The 14,480-nt window shown below is 49.5% G+C and overlaps 6 protein-coding genes across 6 annotated transcripts; 2 read left to right on the forward strand and 4 right to left on the reverse strand.

Moving 5' to 3' along the window:
- Positions 1-598: 598 nt before the first annotated feature.
- Positions 599-5,025, reverse strand: N7484_006992 (DNA-directed RNA polymerase III core subunit RPO31; the record flags this gene model as incomplete). Its single annotated transcript, XM_057117379.1, has 2 exons — positions 599-4,850; positions 4,931-5,025. The coding sequence occupies 2 exons, from the start codon at positions 5,023-5,025 to the stop codon at positions 599-601; spliced, it is 4,347 nt and encodes a 1,448-aa protein (XP_056970414.1).
- A 528-nt stretch (positions 5,026-5,553) lies between these two features.
- Positions 5,554-7,612, reverse strand: N7484_006993 (GTPase GUF1; the record flags this gene model as incomplete). Its single annotated transcript, XM_057117380.1, has 2 exons — positions 5,554-6,817; positions 6,873-7,612. The coding sequence occupies 2 exons, from the start codon at positions 7,610-7,612 to the stop codon at positions 5,554-5,556; spliced, it is 2,004 nt and encodes a 667-aa protein (XP_056970415.1).
- Positions 7,613-7,862: 250 nt separating this feature from the next.
- On the forward strand, positions 7,863-8,966 carry N7484_006994 (spindle checkpoint protein MAD2; the record flags this gene model as incomplete). Its single annotated transcript, XM_057117381.1, has 8 exons — positions 7,863-7,911; positions 7,974-7,999; positions 8,053-8,078; positions 8,143-8,181; positions 8,236-8,264; positions 8,327-8,472; positions 8,530-8,603; positions 8,675-8,966. The coding sequence occupies 8 exons, from the start codon at positions 7,863-7,865 to the stop codon at positions 8,964-8,966; spliced, it is 681 nt and encodes a 226-aa protein (XP_056970416.1).
- A 160-nt stretch (positions 8,967-9,126) lies between these two features.
- On the reverse strand, positions 9,127-10,220 carry N7484_006995 (DUF218 domain protein; the record flags this gene model as incomplete). The annotated part of the gene is made up of 4 exons (XM_057117382.1): positions 9,127-9,672; positions 9,727-9,778; positions 9,945-10,052; positions 10,123-10,220. Coding segments are annotated over 4 exons (804 nt in total), but the record flags the coding sequence as incomplete, so codon positions are not given.
- Positions 10,221-11,123: 903 nt separating this feature from the next.
- Positions 11,124-11,882, reverse strand: N7484_006996 (uncharacterized protein; the record flags this gene model as incomplete). The annotated part of the gene is made up of 2 exons (XM_057117383.1): positions 11,124-11,525; positions 11,580-11,882. The coding sequence occupies 2 exons, from the start codon at positions 11,880-11,882 to the stop codon at positions 11,124-11,126; spliced, it is 705 nt and encodes a 234-aa protein (XP_056970418.1).
- A 775-nt stretch (positions 11,883-12,657) lies between these two features.
- N7484_006997 (putative pathogenicity factor) lies at positions 12,658-14,442 on the forward strand (the record flags this gene model as incomplete). Its single annotated transcript, XM_057117384.1, has 1 exon — positions 12,658-14,442. The coding sequence occupies one exon, from the start codon at positions 12,658-12,660 to the stop codon at positions 14,440-14,442; it is 1,785 nt and encodes a 594-aa protein (XP_056970419.1).
- Between the last annotated feature and the right edge of the window lie 38 nt (positions 14,443-14,480).

The following is a 14,480-nucleotide window of genomic DNA, read 5'->3' on the forward strand; positions in this document are numbered from 1 at the left end:
CGACACGCCCCCAAAGTTGGTGGAAAGCATGGATTCGGGAACTGCTGCCGGTTTGATGCAGGAGGAACGTGGCCAATCGATAGACCTCCGCCGTCAGCGCAGTGCCTCACTGGAGGCCAGCGAATGAGGAAAAGTGTATGTCATGTACGTGCAGGGATGTGCTGTTGTAAAGCTGCAATTGCTCATCATGCGGCGTCGAGCTCCGGCTACCCCGGGATGACAGGTCCAATAACGAGCAAGCATCATACTGCAAATATAGGCATATCGAGATAAAAGCAATAGTGAGGCGCGCTGCTATTGTGCCATTTAGTATTTCCTCAAAAAGCGACTGATGGTCTCTAAAGTGTGAAAGCTACAGGAGAAGCCAAAAAAAAAGCTAATGATGCTTGGCAAAAGTCGATTGCAGATCGTTACTATTCGCTAACGTGCATAAAACAGGCGCCAATTGGCGGCACTGGGAGTACATGTACAGAGTCGTGCCCAAAGGCTGCAGATGGGCAGAAAAGCAAACATTCCAACGCCGAGAATAATGCGGATGAAAGTGGCCACCAAGATATCAAGGATAGAAAGGGAGATAGTTAATGACAAGATCTTGCCACTACCTGACCCGTTTCTTGCCCTTCCTCGCCTGAGGTACTTCACACAGCTCGGTCCAGGCGTCTTCAAAGACAGTCTTTCGTGGGCCGATCTGGCCTTCGTAGAAGTTCAGCTTGCGGACGACTTCCATGGCACCGGTTCCCAGCCCGATAGTCTTGCCCATAATAATACATTCCGAGACACCTTCAATCAGATCAGTACGACCAGCACCACCGGCATCAAAGAGATGGTCTGCAGTTTTCTCGAAGGAGGCGAGTTGAAGGACAGAGTCACGCATCTTGGCCAGACCAAACCGAGTAATACCAAGCACCTCACCCTTGTACGTCATAACATCAGCCAGCAGTTGCATGTGACGAGGATCAATGTTCATGTCCTTCATGACTTCACTAATTTCGACAACGATTGTGGTTCGTGCTGCCTCAATGCCGAGGACCTCGCGCGCTTCCATGACGTTGTTGGTTCTTGTGCGGAGGCCATCCACACCTACGGTCGTCATGCATTCTTTCAAGCCGTATCCTTCCACCAATAGGGTGTTGGAGGTGGAAGTCTCATCTGTTCGAATGATGGCACGTTGAGCACGGGCATGTCCAAGAATCTGGATATCGGGCAACAGTCGCTTAAGGTGCTTAAGACGCAGGAAGGGGTCCATGCTCGTGGCGGCGACCTCAGTCTTCGACAGACCTGTCTTGCTGGCCGGATCCATATCCATGAAAATGCGAATGGAAGACGTGCCAACGCGGAATGTGAGATCCGAACCCTTGAAGCGCTTGTGGGTTTTGATCGCCTGAGCAATTTTCCTCACATCTAGCTCGAGCTTTAGATCGGAGATTGTCTGGAGGTTGATCTTGATGGTCACATAAGCATAGCTTCCGGTCCAGTTTTCGGTGATAGATCGCATAATATCACGCAGGTAGGTCTTTTCGATGCGACCCTTGACAATACGTGCTGCAGCCATGTGTTCTTTGTTGACCAGTTCACAGGCGATGACAGGAGTACTGATTTCCTTGGAAGCGTTGATGATTTCCTTGATACGAGGCACACCCTGCGTGATACTCATACCAGCGACACCAGCGAAATGGAAAGTCTTAAGGGTCATCTGAGTACCCGGCTCACCAATAGACTGAGCTCCAACAGCACCCACAGCATGACCAGGCTCAACCTGAGCTCTCCGATATTTCGTAAGGCAAGAAGTGATGAAAGCGCGCAGAGTGGTCTCGGTCAGCTTTCCGGTATGATCTAAGCCCTGCCGGCTGCCTTCCTCAATCGAACCGACGTCGCCACCAAGGTTGATCAGCTTTTCGGCCTTGCCTTCCACATACTCCTGAATGGAGTCAAGGAAATCACGCGCGCTCTCAAGCTGATCGACTCCATGGTCACTGCGATCCATGTAGCCCAGCTCATTGCCCAAGAGATCCCTGCGCACCAGTCTGGCGCGCTCTGCACCAAGCATCTCTTCGCAGACTTCCAAGATCTCCGCTGGCAGCAAACTTCGCTCATAATTATTGTATGTAGTTGACTCGGAGTGGATGAAGGTACGCTCGAAGTGGACAGGTCTGGCTTTACCTTCCATATCCAAGGGATCCAACTTATCGTCACCATATTGGAACTGCACAATAGCTGCGGAGGAGTTTCGTACGGTGTCATCGTACATAGTTGAGAGATCCTCAAGAGACTTCATCAAACGACGAGACATGTAACCGGTCTCGGCCGTTTTGACAGCAGTATCGACCAGACCTTCACGACCAGACATTGCGTGGAAAATGAACTCGGTAGGCAGAAGACCCGAGAAGAAACTGTTGCGAACGAAACCCTTCGAAGGAGGCTGACGTGCATTCTTCGGGAAATGAGGTAGAGTACGATCCTGGAAACCATCCAGAACACGGGAACCGCCGATAATCTGTTGACCCACGAGCGCGACCATCTGGGAAACGTTGATACTAGAACCCTTCGATCCGGAAGTGGCCATGATCAGGGGGGAGTTGTATTTGCTGAGCTGTGCAATACACTCGTCACCAGCTTGCTGACGAACTTTACTGAGAATACCAGACAGCTGGTTTTCCATGGTTTGCAACTCGTCACAACCAGGATACTTCTCCAAAGTGCCAGCTTTGAATTTAGCAATGACTTCGTCACAAGCGGCGTAAGCTGCTTCGACTAGGTCATTCTTGGACCGAACAAGCCTCTCGCTGGGCCACACATCCGTGATACCAATAGAGAAGCCAAGATTGGTGAGCCAGCGGGCTGACAACTTGGACAGGCGGTTCATACCCTGGGCGGCTGCGGCAGGTCCATAATCTCGAAGCATAATGTAGAACACATTGTCCTTCTTACCGTCACCGACCGTGGATTTATCCATGACACCACACATGACTTCGGAGTTGCGAATCACTAGCCAAGCATCGTTCGGATCCAAGTCTTTGGGTCTTCCATCCTTTGGCTGCTTGAACTGTCGGCACGCCGCATCAAGGTTGACCAGAACAGGATCATCTTTGTTGGGATGCATCAAGATGTTAAAAACTTGCTTTCCAGTCCAGAGCATTTGTGGCTTCATGACTGATGGCGGTGGCAGGTCGAATCGTGTCTCAGGGCCCAACATGTAGAGACAAATTTGAGTGAAAGAGCGACGATCGTAGAAATTATCTTTGCTGCTTAGCAAGAAAGCGGCACTGATGAAATCCTGAATGGCACCAATGATGGGTTCACCGTTTTTGGGTGTGGCCAAGTTATTCTTGACTCCCATCAACTCCATTGCTTCTGCTCTCGCCTCTTCGGTTTGTGGGACGTGCAAATTCATCTCATCTCCGTCAAAATCGGCATTGTAGGGGTTGCAAACACATTCGTTCAGTCGAAATGTCCGATGCGGTCGGACTTTGGCAAAGTGAGAGAGAATACTGAGTTTGTGGAGGGACGGTTGCCGATTGAACAGTACAATATCACCGTCTTCAAGGTGACGTTCGACCACATCACCCTCTTGGAGTTGATTGGCCATATGATTCAAATTACCGTACTTCAAGTTCGTTTGCCAGATAGAGCCCTTCTTAATCAAGTATCTCGCTCCGGGGTATTTGTTCGTTCCATTACGCACCACGGCTTGCAGTTTTTCCTTGTTGTATCGGGTAACCACCTCAGGATAGGTCAAGTTTTTGGCAACCAGCTCCGGAATAGCAACCTCATCGACCCGTAGATTAGGATCGGGCGAAATGACCGTTCGACCGGTGTACTCAACACGCTTTCCGGACAGATTACCACGAAATCGACCCTGTTTTCCCTTCAATCGTTGGACAAATCCGCGAATGGGTTTTCCAAGATCCGCTTTGTTGAGACCAGGCACATCGCTGTTGATGTAGACTGCAATCTGGAGCTGCATGTAGTCCCAGCATTCCATGATAGTTTGAACAGGAGCTCCCTTGAGCAAGGAATTCTTGAGGTTGATGTTACTCTGCACGATATCACCCAACTTCGCAGTCAAATCATCTTCGGTAGATGCTGCTTCTTGAATCACAGACGGTCTGATACAAACGGGCGGGGCCGGGATGAACTGCCATAAGAACATCTCCGGTCGAGCCTCTTTGGGATCTAATCCCAGAAGCTCGCAATCACTGTCCGAGATCTTCTTGAACAACTTGAGCACGCGCAAGGCATTCAAATCATCCTGGGCTTTCTTGAAATGTTTTTCGACCTCGGTATTTGAATTTCGCACCTCGGCAAAGGAATCATCAAAGACGGTCTTGCTGAGTGGTGGCTGCTTCTTGACGGAAGTTGAGGCGTTGAATGCACGGAACTTGTCGTGGGTAATTTTCAGTGCACTCGTGCCGATCTTCTTCACCACACCATTTATCGCGTTGCAGTGCTCGCACTGCCGAGTTTTCCGGCATCGTTCGTTGATTCGCTTCGCAATCTGCATTCGCCGCAAGTTATCCAGACCAGGACGTCTCATTTCTCGTAGGAAAGATCGGCGCTCGTTCTCCGGGAGGAGGATGCGTGAGCATTCTTTGCAAATTTCCTGCAGGATGCCGATCACCCTCTTGAAGTAACCGACGTGGAAAGCCGGTAGAACTAGTCGTACATGGCCAAAATGACCATTGCAATCCTTCGAATTCAGTCCGCAAGTCGCACAGGTTGCAACTTTGCCTGAAATACCCATGCGTGTATCGAGAGGACCATTGGAAACCACCTTTCTGCCATTTTCGAGGTCGAAAAACTTTCTGTCCGAAACTTCCACCGCAGCTTGCTCAACAATATCATTTTTTGTCCTGGAGGGGTGAACGATTTTGTTAGTTATCGCATTCCGCGCAAAGAGTACTGTAGCTCAGCAAAAACAGGAAACCCATACAATACACCGAACTTTAGTTCTTTGATAATTTTAGGGGTACGGTCAATGACCTGGGCCTTGCCCAGATCAATCTGCGCATCCTCCGAGGGCTGCATCGCGCCGTTGTCAAAGTGAGAGCATGGCAGGGTGACTCAAGGATGATTTGATCGGCGCGTGCGGGTGTCAGCCGCAATCTCCGGTGCAGAAGACCCGCGGGACGAATCGGACGTGTAATGCTGCTTAAGAAACCTGCGCGAGTCAATTTCGAGGCCAAAATTCCTGAAGAATCGGTTTGGGAGAGGAATGGCGATGAAGAGAGGAAGAGGAATCAGAATGGACCGCGGGGTTGGCGACGAACACTTTTTTTCTGCCGCAAAGCTCTCACCGCTGGACCAATAGCACAACCTCAAGTGGAACCCCAGAAGTATAGAGCATCAAACAACGAGGCATCGCTTGGCTGCGATATTACAAACACTCATTTCTGCCTATTCCTGATTTCTCTTTTGTAAGCTCAATATTCATGATTTCTGGGTGAAAGTTGTCAGGTCATATGTTTAAATTGACCTCTGGAATGTACATATGGCCAAATAAGGAAGGATTTGGTCTCTTGTGTACAGGTATAATTGTTTCTAATATACAGGTGATTATTTCGACAGGAATGCCTGGAATGCCTTGTGATCGATCACCACATTTCCAACTGCACGGAGCCTCTTGCGGCCCTCCTTCTGTTTCTCTAGCAGTTTTCGCCGCCGACTAACATCACTGGCATGCAATTTGGCCAAGACATCCTTACGGTAAGGCTTGATGGTCTCACGAGCAATGATCTTTTTGCCAACAGCAGCCTGAATCACAATCTCAAACAATTGCCGATCAACGTGCTCTTTGAACTTGGTCACCCACTGTCTTCCTTGGCGGCTGACCTGGCTCATATGCATGAGTCGTGACACGGCATCTACAGGAACTTTGTTTACCAGAAGCTGGAGTTTAACAATATTTCCTGCTCGCCAAGCAGATTCCTCATAATCCAGACTGGCATAGCCCTTGGTGCCTCCCTTAAGCTTTCCAAAGAAGTCGTCCACAAGATGTGCCAAGGGAAGTTCATACTTCATGATGACCTGGCTTGCGGTGAAGTATTCGATGCTTTGTTGCTCACCTCGATTGGCTTCACAAAGCTCGATAACCTTTCCCAAGTACTCGTCAGGGAAAGTCAATGTTGCCAAGACGTAGGGCTCCTGCACCTCAGCGACCTTGAGCCGTAGACTGTCATCATCCGGAAACTTTGCCGGGTTGGTAATGATTTCTTCGGTGCCGTCCTTCCATACGACCTTGACGGGAACGGAAGGAGGTGTGATGATGATACTGGCACCGTGCTCCTGACGCAGACGGTCTTCGAAAACAGAGCAGTGAAGAGTGCCCAAGAAGCCCATGCGGAATCCAGCTCCCAATGCCTCGGAAGACTCTTTTTGGGCTGTCACACTTCGGTCATTCAGTACGAGCTGGTTGATGCTGTCATCCAAATGCTCGAAAAGATCAGCATTGACAGGATACACAGCCACAAAAACCATCGACTTCGGCTCTTCAAAACCCGGCAAGGCTTCGACTTGCTTCTCCTGGCCCACTCGAGCCAGCGTGTCACCGATCTTAGCTTCCTTGCTAATTTTCATTCCGGGATTGAAGTAAATGTATCCGACTTGACCTGCACGGAGGACTGTTTGAGGTGTCTCTGTCGGATACATAATTCCGACTTCACCAACGTAGTATTTCAGCCCCGTGGCAAATGATACCAGCTGCATACCGGCACGCACCTCGCCATCGAAAATGCGCACCAAAAGAATCACGCCCTTATAAGAATCATACCAAGAGTCGACCAGCAACATACGAAGAGGTCTCTGTGTGTCGCCGATGGGCCTATCGAGCATCATTAGTATTCAACGATCTGACCATATAGGCAGGGGTTTCGTACGCAGGAATCTTATCAACTACTGTGGGAAGAATAGCCTCGATATTCAATCCAGTCTTGGCAGAAACCAAGACGGTATTTTCGGTATCCAGCTCAAATGAGTTTCTCAACTGTTCCAGAGCCCGCTCTGGATCTGCCGACGGCAGGTCGACTTTGTTGATGACAGGGATTAACTCAAGGCCCTGTGCGAAAGCCAAGTAGAAATTGGCCACTGTCTGCGCTTGAATACCCTGGCTAGCATCCACCAAAAGTAAAGCACCACCGCAACTGGCATAACTACGCGACACCTCTGCACGGAAATCCACATGGCCTGGTGTATCTACCAGGTGCAGCAAGTAATCGTCGCCCTTGTGATTGTAGATCATCGTGCATGTCTGCGCTTTGACTGTGATTCCCCGTTCCCGCTCAACATCAAGTTTATCTAGCACCTGCTTGTTCTGACCCGGCTTAATGGTGCCGGTAAGCTCGAGTAATCGGTCGGAAAGGGTGCTCTTTCCATGATCGACGTGCGCGACAATACAAAAGTTGCGGTATCGATCGAGGGGGATGGCCGCGATTCGTCGCTCGAGGTCTGTATCTGGAGAGCTAGAGCTTGACTTTGATCGAGCATTCCAGGCCGCGGAGGATGTGAAGGATCGTAGGGAATTATAGCGGGATGAAAGTCCAGCCAGCGACTTGAGGCTCGCAGCCGAAGGTTTCCGTGCTGCGCTCAGCCATCGGGCTACCTGCAGACATCCTCGCATCGGGATTCGTGCAGTGGCATGGAATTGGGACGATCGCCTGGGTAGATAGTCAAGGTCCAACGGAGGCGACTCGGATTATTGTCTCGGAGTTTGCGGCGAAATCGTTGACTTGCGGAGAGAAGTAAAAAAACGGGCGCGGGCGGTGACTGCGATCGCTGCGGTGACTATCGACTATCGGCATAAACAAACCCTCCCTCCAGCTGTCTTCCACTTTGTTACCATTTTTCTCGTTCAACAGACTCTGCTCAACATGCCTGAAGCTAAAGACAAGTCCAAGGTGCACAAGCTGGTCATCAAGGGTAGGTAATTGGAATTTATCGTGCATTCTTGGTATCGACAAGCTCACAAAGCCAATGCGTAGGGTCGGCGAAGCTTGTGGCCGAATTCGTGAGTGCCATGCCTTTATCATAGATAATTGTTCAGTACTAACAGTGACATAGTTTGAGTACTCGATTAACTCTATCCTGTGAGCTTTGAATGAATTCCTACGGGGACACGTTACCAGAGGCTCATTGAAACCGCCATTGCAGATTCCAACGTGCTGTTTACCCTCCCGACGATTTTATAACGTGAGTCCTGCCCTGATGCTTTCCCAATGCATTCAAAAATCTGACCCACGATAGTGTCAAGAAATATGGCCTCAACATGCTTGGTTCGTACCTCCTGCCTATGTCCCTCCGATCCCCACCCGCCTCCCATTCTGACCCATGAAAGTTTCCGCGGACGACCAAGTGAAGGCGTACATCAAGAAGATCATGTCGCAACTGAACAGGTGGATGGCCGGTGGAAAGATCTCAAAGCTGGTAGTGGTCATCACTGATCGGGACACTGGAGAACATGTAGAGCGATGGCAATTTGATGTACGTACTGAGGACCACAATTGCTGCCCACAGGCTTTTCTGACATGTCGGCTACAGGTTGAGGTTTTTGGCAAATCCTCAAAGAGCAAGAGTGCCGGAAAATCAGGTGATAAAGAGAATGCGGCTCCTAGGTAAGTCTTTCAAGTCCCAGCCTGGTTCGTCCGACATGGCATTGCTAACTTGGCTACTCTTTAATTTACAGCGATGCCAGTGCTCAGGCTGCTGAGCCCGTCGAAAAGACCGAAAAGGAGATCCAAGATGAGATCCAGGCCATCTTCCGCCAGATTACCGCTTCGGTTACCTTCCTCCCTGTCCTTGATGGGGACTGCACATTCAACGTTCTGGTGTATGCCGACGCTGACTCAGATGTTCCTGTGGAGTGGGGTGACAGCGACGCAAAGGAAATCAAGAATGCGGAGAAGGTCCAGCTACGCAGCTTCAGTACCAATAACCACCGGGTGGGTACAATGGTTAGCTACCGGATGGCAGACTAAGAATTCGAAGTTCTATTATGAATATCCACGAGGGGTGCTCTATGCATTGGCGTTTGGAGGGAACACGTTGATTTTTACGTATCACATCAGGAGATATTATGCCTTAATAAATACTGCATTATGTCCATAATCCTTGTTTTACTTATCTTGCTCGGTTACCGTAGAACCAGGGCAGTTCTTCCATCCTTGGGAACCATTCATTACCGGCCCCGCCATGCCAGCAAGCCAATTGCTCGACGACCTCTTCAAGGCCGACATTGACGAAGGCTTCAGTTTCCATTCCCGAATTCCAGCCTCTCTGATGTCGCTTGCCGGCCAAGTCCTCGCCAACTCCATATAAATCTTGTCTCCAGAGCCCAATGCCTTTGCCCGCTTCACCACGCACCAATGATTCCAGGGGAGTGACTTCCTCTGGCGGGTTTATCCCAATCACAGAAACCGCACTAGTTTCTGCATGTCTGCCGTTGATTCGAGGAAGCAATCCCAAGGCAGGAAAATGGCACTCCATGAAACGGGCCCTCTTGAACTCATGGGTCACGACGGTAACGCGTTGCGGGTAGACTCCAGTGTCTAATCGAAAGCGCAGTAGCGAAAACAGTACATTTTGATAGGAATCAGTAGCGAGGTCCTCTGCTATGATCCTTGATGTGTAAGCCTTCGTGATTGCTACCGGGTCGTGAAAATAGTTGTTCTCTTGAGCGAGTTTCTGTGGTGGGAATACTCATTAGCCGGTTCTTCTTCAGTGGTCAAGATAACTCACAAGATACGATTGTCCCTCACTGAAGTCTGTTCTCGACTTCTTTGTTGCGCCCCTGCAGAAACAGTCAATAAGCCATGCGTGAGACGCCACAATTTGCAACAGGCAATGTATTGCAATTTGTTGCAGGTCACCTTAGTCTGTGATGCACGATTTGCAAGAGCTGCGCTTTGCATAGCTTTGCAACAAGAACGCAATTCAGATTAGTAGCATGCACTTACCCCGAGAAGACAAGCAATGCTCGAGGATCCTCTGACAATGCTTTCAGTCCAGCCTTCGCATGACTAACAAAAGTCGGAGTCTCTCCCTTCTGAAAAGACTCAATAAACCTGGAGTTTTTTTTTCAAAGCATTAGTGGACATCCTAGAGATTGATGCATGACTTTTAGCGGTGACTGACCATTCGTCTTCGGATAATCCGTGTTTTGGGCCTCCAGCATAGATGGCATGACAACAAACAATTATGAGGTGGTTGAGTTGCTGCATAATCATGGACATCTAATATAATGACTGCATATCTCTTGGTGATACCGAAACTGTTTGTACTGCTGATATCATGTCAACGGGACGCGTTCACGGTTCTCCATCGAAATCGCGGTCATTCGGCGGTGACAGCAGCAGATTTAAGAAACGGTCCGTGCGTTTCGTTCCCGAAGCATAAGATCTTTAGCGCTCTTTCTAAACGTTAATCTCACAGCCACTTGAGTGTTACTGATGAGTGTGTCTCTGGATGTGACACTAGGTATGCCAATGTTGAAATTGATGGAACACATCAGAGATGCGAAAGGAAACATAACCTTTAGAACCCCAGCCTTCGGAGACAGGTTTTCTACTTAAGAAGTCGACCTGTAGTTCCCGTCCATATTAGTTGGTCTTTTAAGGCTTTATCGCTTTTTTATGAGTAACTACCTAGCTAAAAGAAGTGTTCCCTTGGGCCCGTTGCACATGCACAAATTGAAAGCAAACACTAAAATCATGCTAAGATCATGACCATTTCGTGCGTACCATCATGTAGTAGGAGCATCCCACTCACGCCTCATCATGATCACTGTTGGCAGCATGAACGTGTGTAAACGAAAAAGAACCGGACATGCTAGATGCAGAAAAAGAACAGGACGATGAGATGGAAGGAACACGCGGTAGAGTACCTACTGGTCGAACCGGCGGTGTACCGTTCCGAAGACTCGAGATGGATCCCTATTTAGATAACAAAGCATTAGCAGTCTCTCGGTAAAAAGCCGGATATTCATAACAGTGATGCTGGGCACCTCAAGGAGTGCGCCTGGCTGAATGAGCGCAATGGGAGTCCCGGAGATACTCGAATGTGTTGTCTTCGCAATGGTAGTCCAGAAGGCATTCTCGCTCTCTGTAGGATGGCAGGCCGCTGCACCGAATTAGTCTTTATTTTGGAAAGAGATGGTACAGATCAGCATATACAGCAATATCAGGAGGGGCGGACTGGGAGTATCTGTGAACAAGGGCCTGTCTCGAGTCCAGTAGGGTATGCATAGCCCGTCCCTGCCGCAGAGTTGGTGAGTTCCCCTCAGACAGTCCCAGATGACTCCAGGCTTGTAAGCCCCTGGCCTCCACATTAGCCATTCGCCGCTGTGAATCTACTCTTTGTGGCGTCATCACAGTTTGTCCTCTGATTTGGACGACAGGAGGGCCTGAGAACGGCGAGCCAAGCATTTGGAGGCAATCTACACCCATCTGTGCAAGTAGGAGGCGCCGCGGTTCCCGAATGGGGTGAACAACTTCCCTGTGTTGGTTTCTTGCAAGGTGAACCAAGTTAGTCAGGTCGGGCTGTGGGATTGTAGTACGTTAAACATTATCAATTGTAAATGCTAGATTTCTTACCAGCTCGCTGCGGAAATGTTGAGTAAATGGGCGACTAGCAGCTCTGCTCGAGGAAGAGCTTTGTGTGTCATTGTCGACACAATTGGCATATCTGCCGGCGGTGGAGAAAAGAGATTCATTATGTACCACGAGGGCGTTGGATTTCCATGTGCCAATCTTGCCAGAAAGGTCAACGAGCTCGACTTTCGTAATTGGCTCATCAAGCCCATCGGGTAATTCTCCACGGTCAGCCTTCTGTACTGGACCATCAGACGAATCAGACAAGTTGGTCAGAATTTTCTCCAGTACCGGGACTTCAGACATGCCAGAAGAATTGTTTGAAATTCCCTGTGGGACTAAAAAGTTCCTGTCATCGGGGGAGATTTTTGAGAAGCAGACGATCTTCATATCCGTAAGGTTCATATCTATGGCCGTGATAATGGAGGGCATTGGGGAACAGATTATCGAGAAAAAGTGGTACGTGTAGGATCGTAGAGACATAAAGGATCAAAACGAGAGTTCGTTTTCCTTAAGCAAAGTAGTAACCTCGTGAAAAGTTGCAGTTGCGAGCGAGTCACTACCTAAACTGCAAATATTACTAGCTAAACTGCAACTGGTTTAGATTAGGCGTTGCGGCTCATGTTTCTACTCTGAGTCAACACCATTAAGACAGTGTGTTAAAACTATTCGGAATATCTTATCAAAGAAGTCAGTAGTCGGCTCCATTTCAGCTACATCTAAAAATGCAACTACTATCATACTTCAGTAGTCAGTGTCATATTGGGCTTGAAAGTAGAAAAAAGACGAGGGAGGGTACCTAGAGAGGGTTAAATTAGGGTGATGTCACGTCAAGTAGGCAAACAAACGATTTCTGCCTGTTAGTGGAAAGTACCGGCATGGAAACGAATATAGTCCCTTCAGGTTAGGGACCTTGACGTTATACCATACAACCCACCTGATAACTTTGTCCGAATCAATACCAACCCAGCATCCTCATCGCATCCATTTGCCATCTCATTCAACCTCATCCGAACGATTGATTTCCTTTCTGTTCTCGTAAAGCATTCCCTTTGCAGTTGTTCCTTCTTCAGAGGCCAAGATGCCTGAAAAACTTGCTCAGGGACCTGGAGATCCATCTGGTTATCCATCTCCGTTTGATACTGCCTCTGCAGGCCCGCCAAATCCTCCACAGAACGAGAATCCTCGTCTGTCACCTGGAAACAGTTTGAAAGTCAACCTGGGGCTACAGTCTGAATGGGCTGCTTTTGACCGTGTTGACTGGGTAGGTATTGACAAGGCCGTCGCAGAGGCAAGAAAGGGGAGACAACTCGCAAAACGTGGCTCTTCTCAACATGTGTCGGATCAAGCAAGCAAAAAGCAAAAGTGCAATCCATGCAGTGCCGGTAGTAATCCCCTTTCATCTTCCCCTTTGCAAAACAGCTCGGCTGCTCAGCCACCTGTTGCATTTCCTGCTGCATCGCCTGTTGAGCCTTTACATATTCAGCCTATGCCATTCATGATGACCCGATTCCTGTATGAAAACGAAGGAATAAAGCTGGAAGAGGGATATGATTTAAGTCTTCACAAGTTCATCTCTTTTGAAGTCGCAAATTCTGGAATCAATGATGAGATGTCTAACAGCACTTCATCTCAAGGCACAGAATCGGACCCTGAATTCCGTTCTCCCCTCAAACCACGTCAAAAGTCCAACCAGGACGGGGATGAAAGAACCGAGACCGACATCAATCTCCGCAACGATGAAGATGACGGCAGCGGCCCTGAAGACTACGGCAATGAAGATACCGAGCACAACAACGATGGCAACAAGAGCTCCCTCTGCGAGTTCTCCCGCCCATGCCACATGGGCCCGTCCCCAGACGGAATGCACTTCCGCAAAGTCGTCTCCCATTTCTTTGGCCGGAACAAGGCCTCGACGAAGCTCTTCCCAGATGCTGTCTGGGTCCACTACTGCCGCAAGCATTACCAACGAGCCCGATACCGTGCCGATCAATGGCCTTTCACGCAGTGTGAGTTACTCCTTGAATCACTCTCCCGCATGGAGCAGTGGGATGGGGTCGAAAATTTCGAGATTACACTCCGGCGTCGTGAGATACTGCGAGTCGAGGAGGAGGAACAGCCGACCAGTTCCACCCCCGCTGGCCCAAGTCGTGCGGGCCCCAGTCGCGCTCGCACCAGCAACCAAAGAAAGACTTCTGCTCGTGCTAGGAAAAAGCCCTCGACTGCTCGAAATCTGACCGTGCGTGGGCGGAAGCTCCCTAGAGCTATTACTGCACCTGTTCCAGAGTGGCTGCGTAATTGCGTGGGACGCGGAAAGACTTTCGCAGAAATTCGCGGAATTGTCAACAAGACATATGAATACATGATAGAAATGCGTGAAGCGGAAAAGGCCCTTGAGGAATCTCTCGGTATTTCCACTGGTGACAACACCGCCTCGGCCGGAAAAAAGAGTCCTTGGCTTCCAGCAAGAAGCAGTTCGAAAGACATTGAGCGCCAGCAAGGCAGCCGGGCAAGATTTCCAGACATCGAGATACTTCCTACGTTCAAGCCATGGGTCCTTGATGCTGCATTGCGACAGCGCGAGCAGGCGGGGATCAAGGCTTCCGCGCGGCACGGAGAGTCTAACAAGAGAGAGGATAGCGAAGTTGAGGCAAGCGTTGCCTCTCTGGATGGGACTGAGAGCGTCGGTTCAAATGAGGATGAGCATGGTCAGGAGATTGGCCGGACCGGGTTGAACCGAGGAAACTCAGCGGGTCAACGTCGACGCAATGACAAGAGCTATATGGCCATGGTGACTAGGGTTACCCCACGAGGCTCAGTCAAGAAGCCCAGTGACGCGAAAGGGAAAGGTCGTGGACGTCGTTGATACAATGCGTTAATTTGAATTGGCCTTCCCACTTCGAT

Source organism: Penicillium longicatenatum, assembly GCF_028827895.1.
Source record: "Penicillium longicatenatum strain IBT 33135 chromosome Unknown contig_4_segment0_segment0, whole genome shotgun sequence".
NCBI lineage: Eukaryota > Fungi > Ascomycota > Eurotiomycetes > Eurotiales > Aspergillaceae > Penicillium > Penicillium longicatenatum.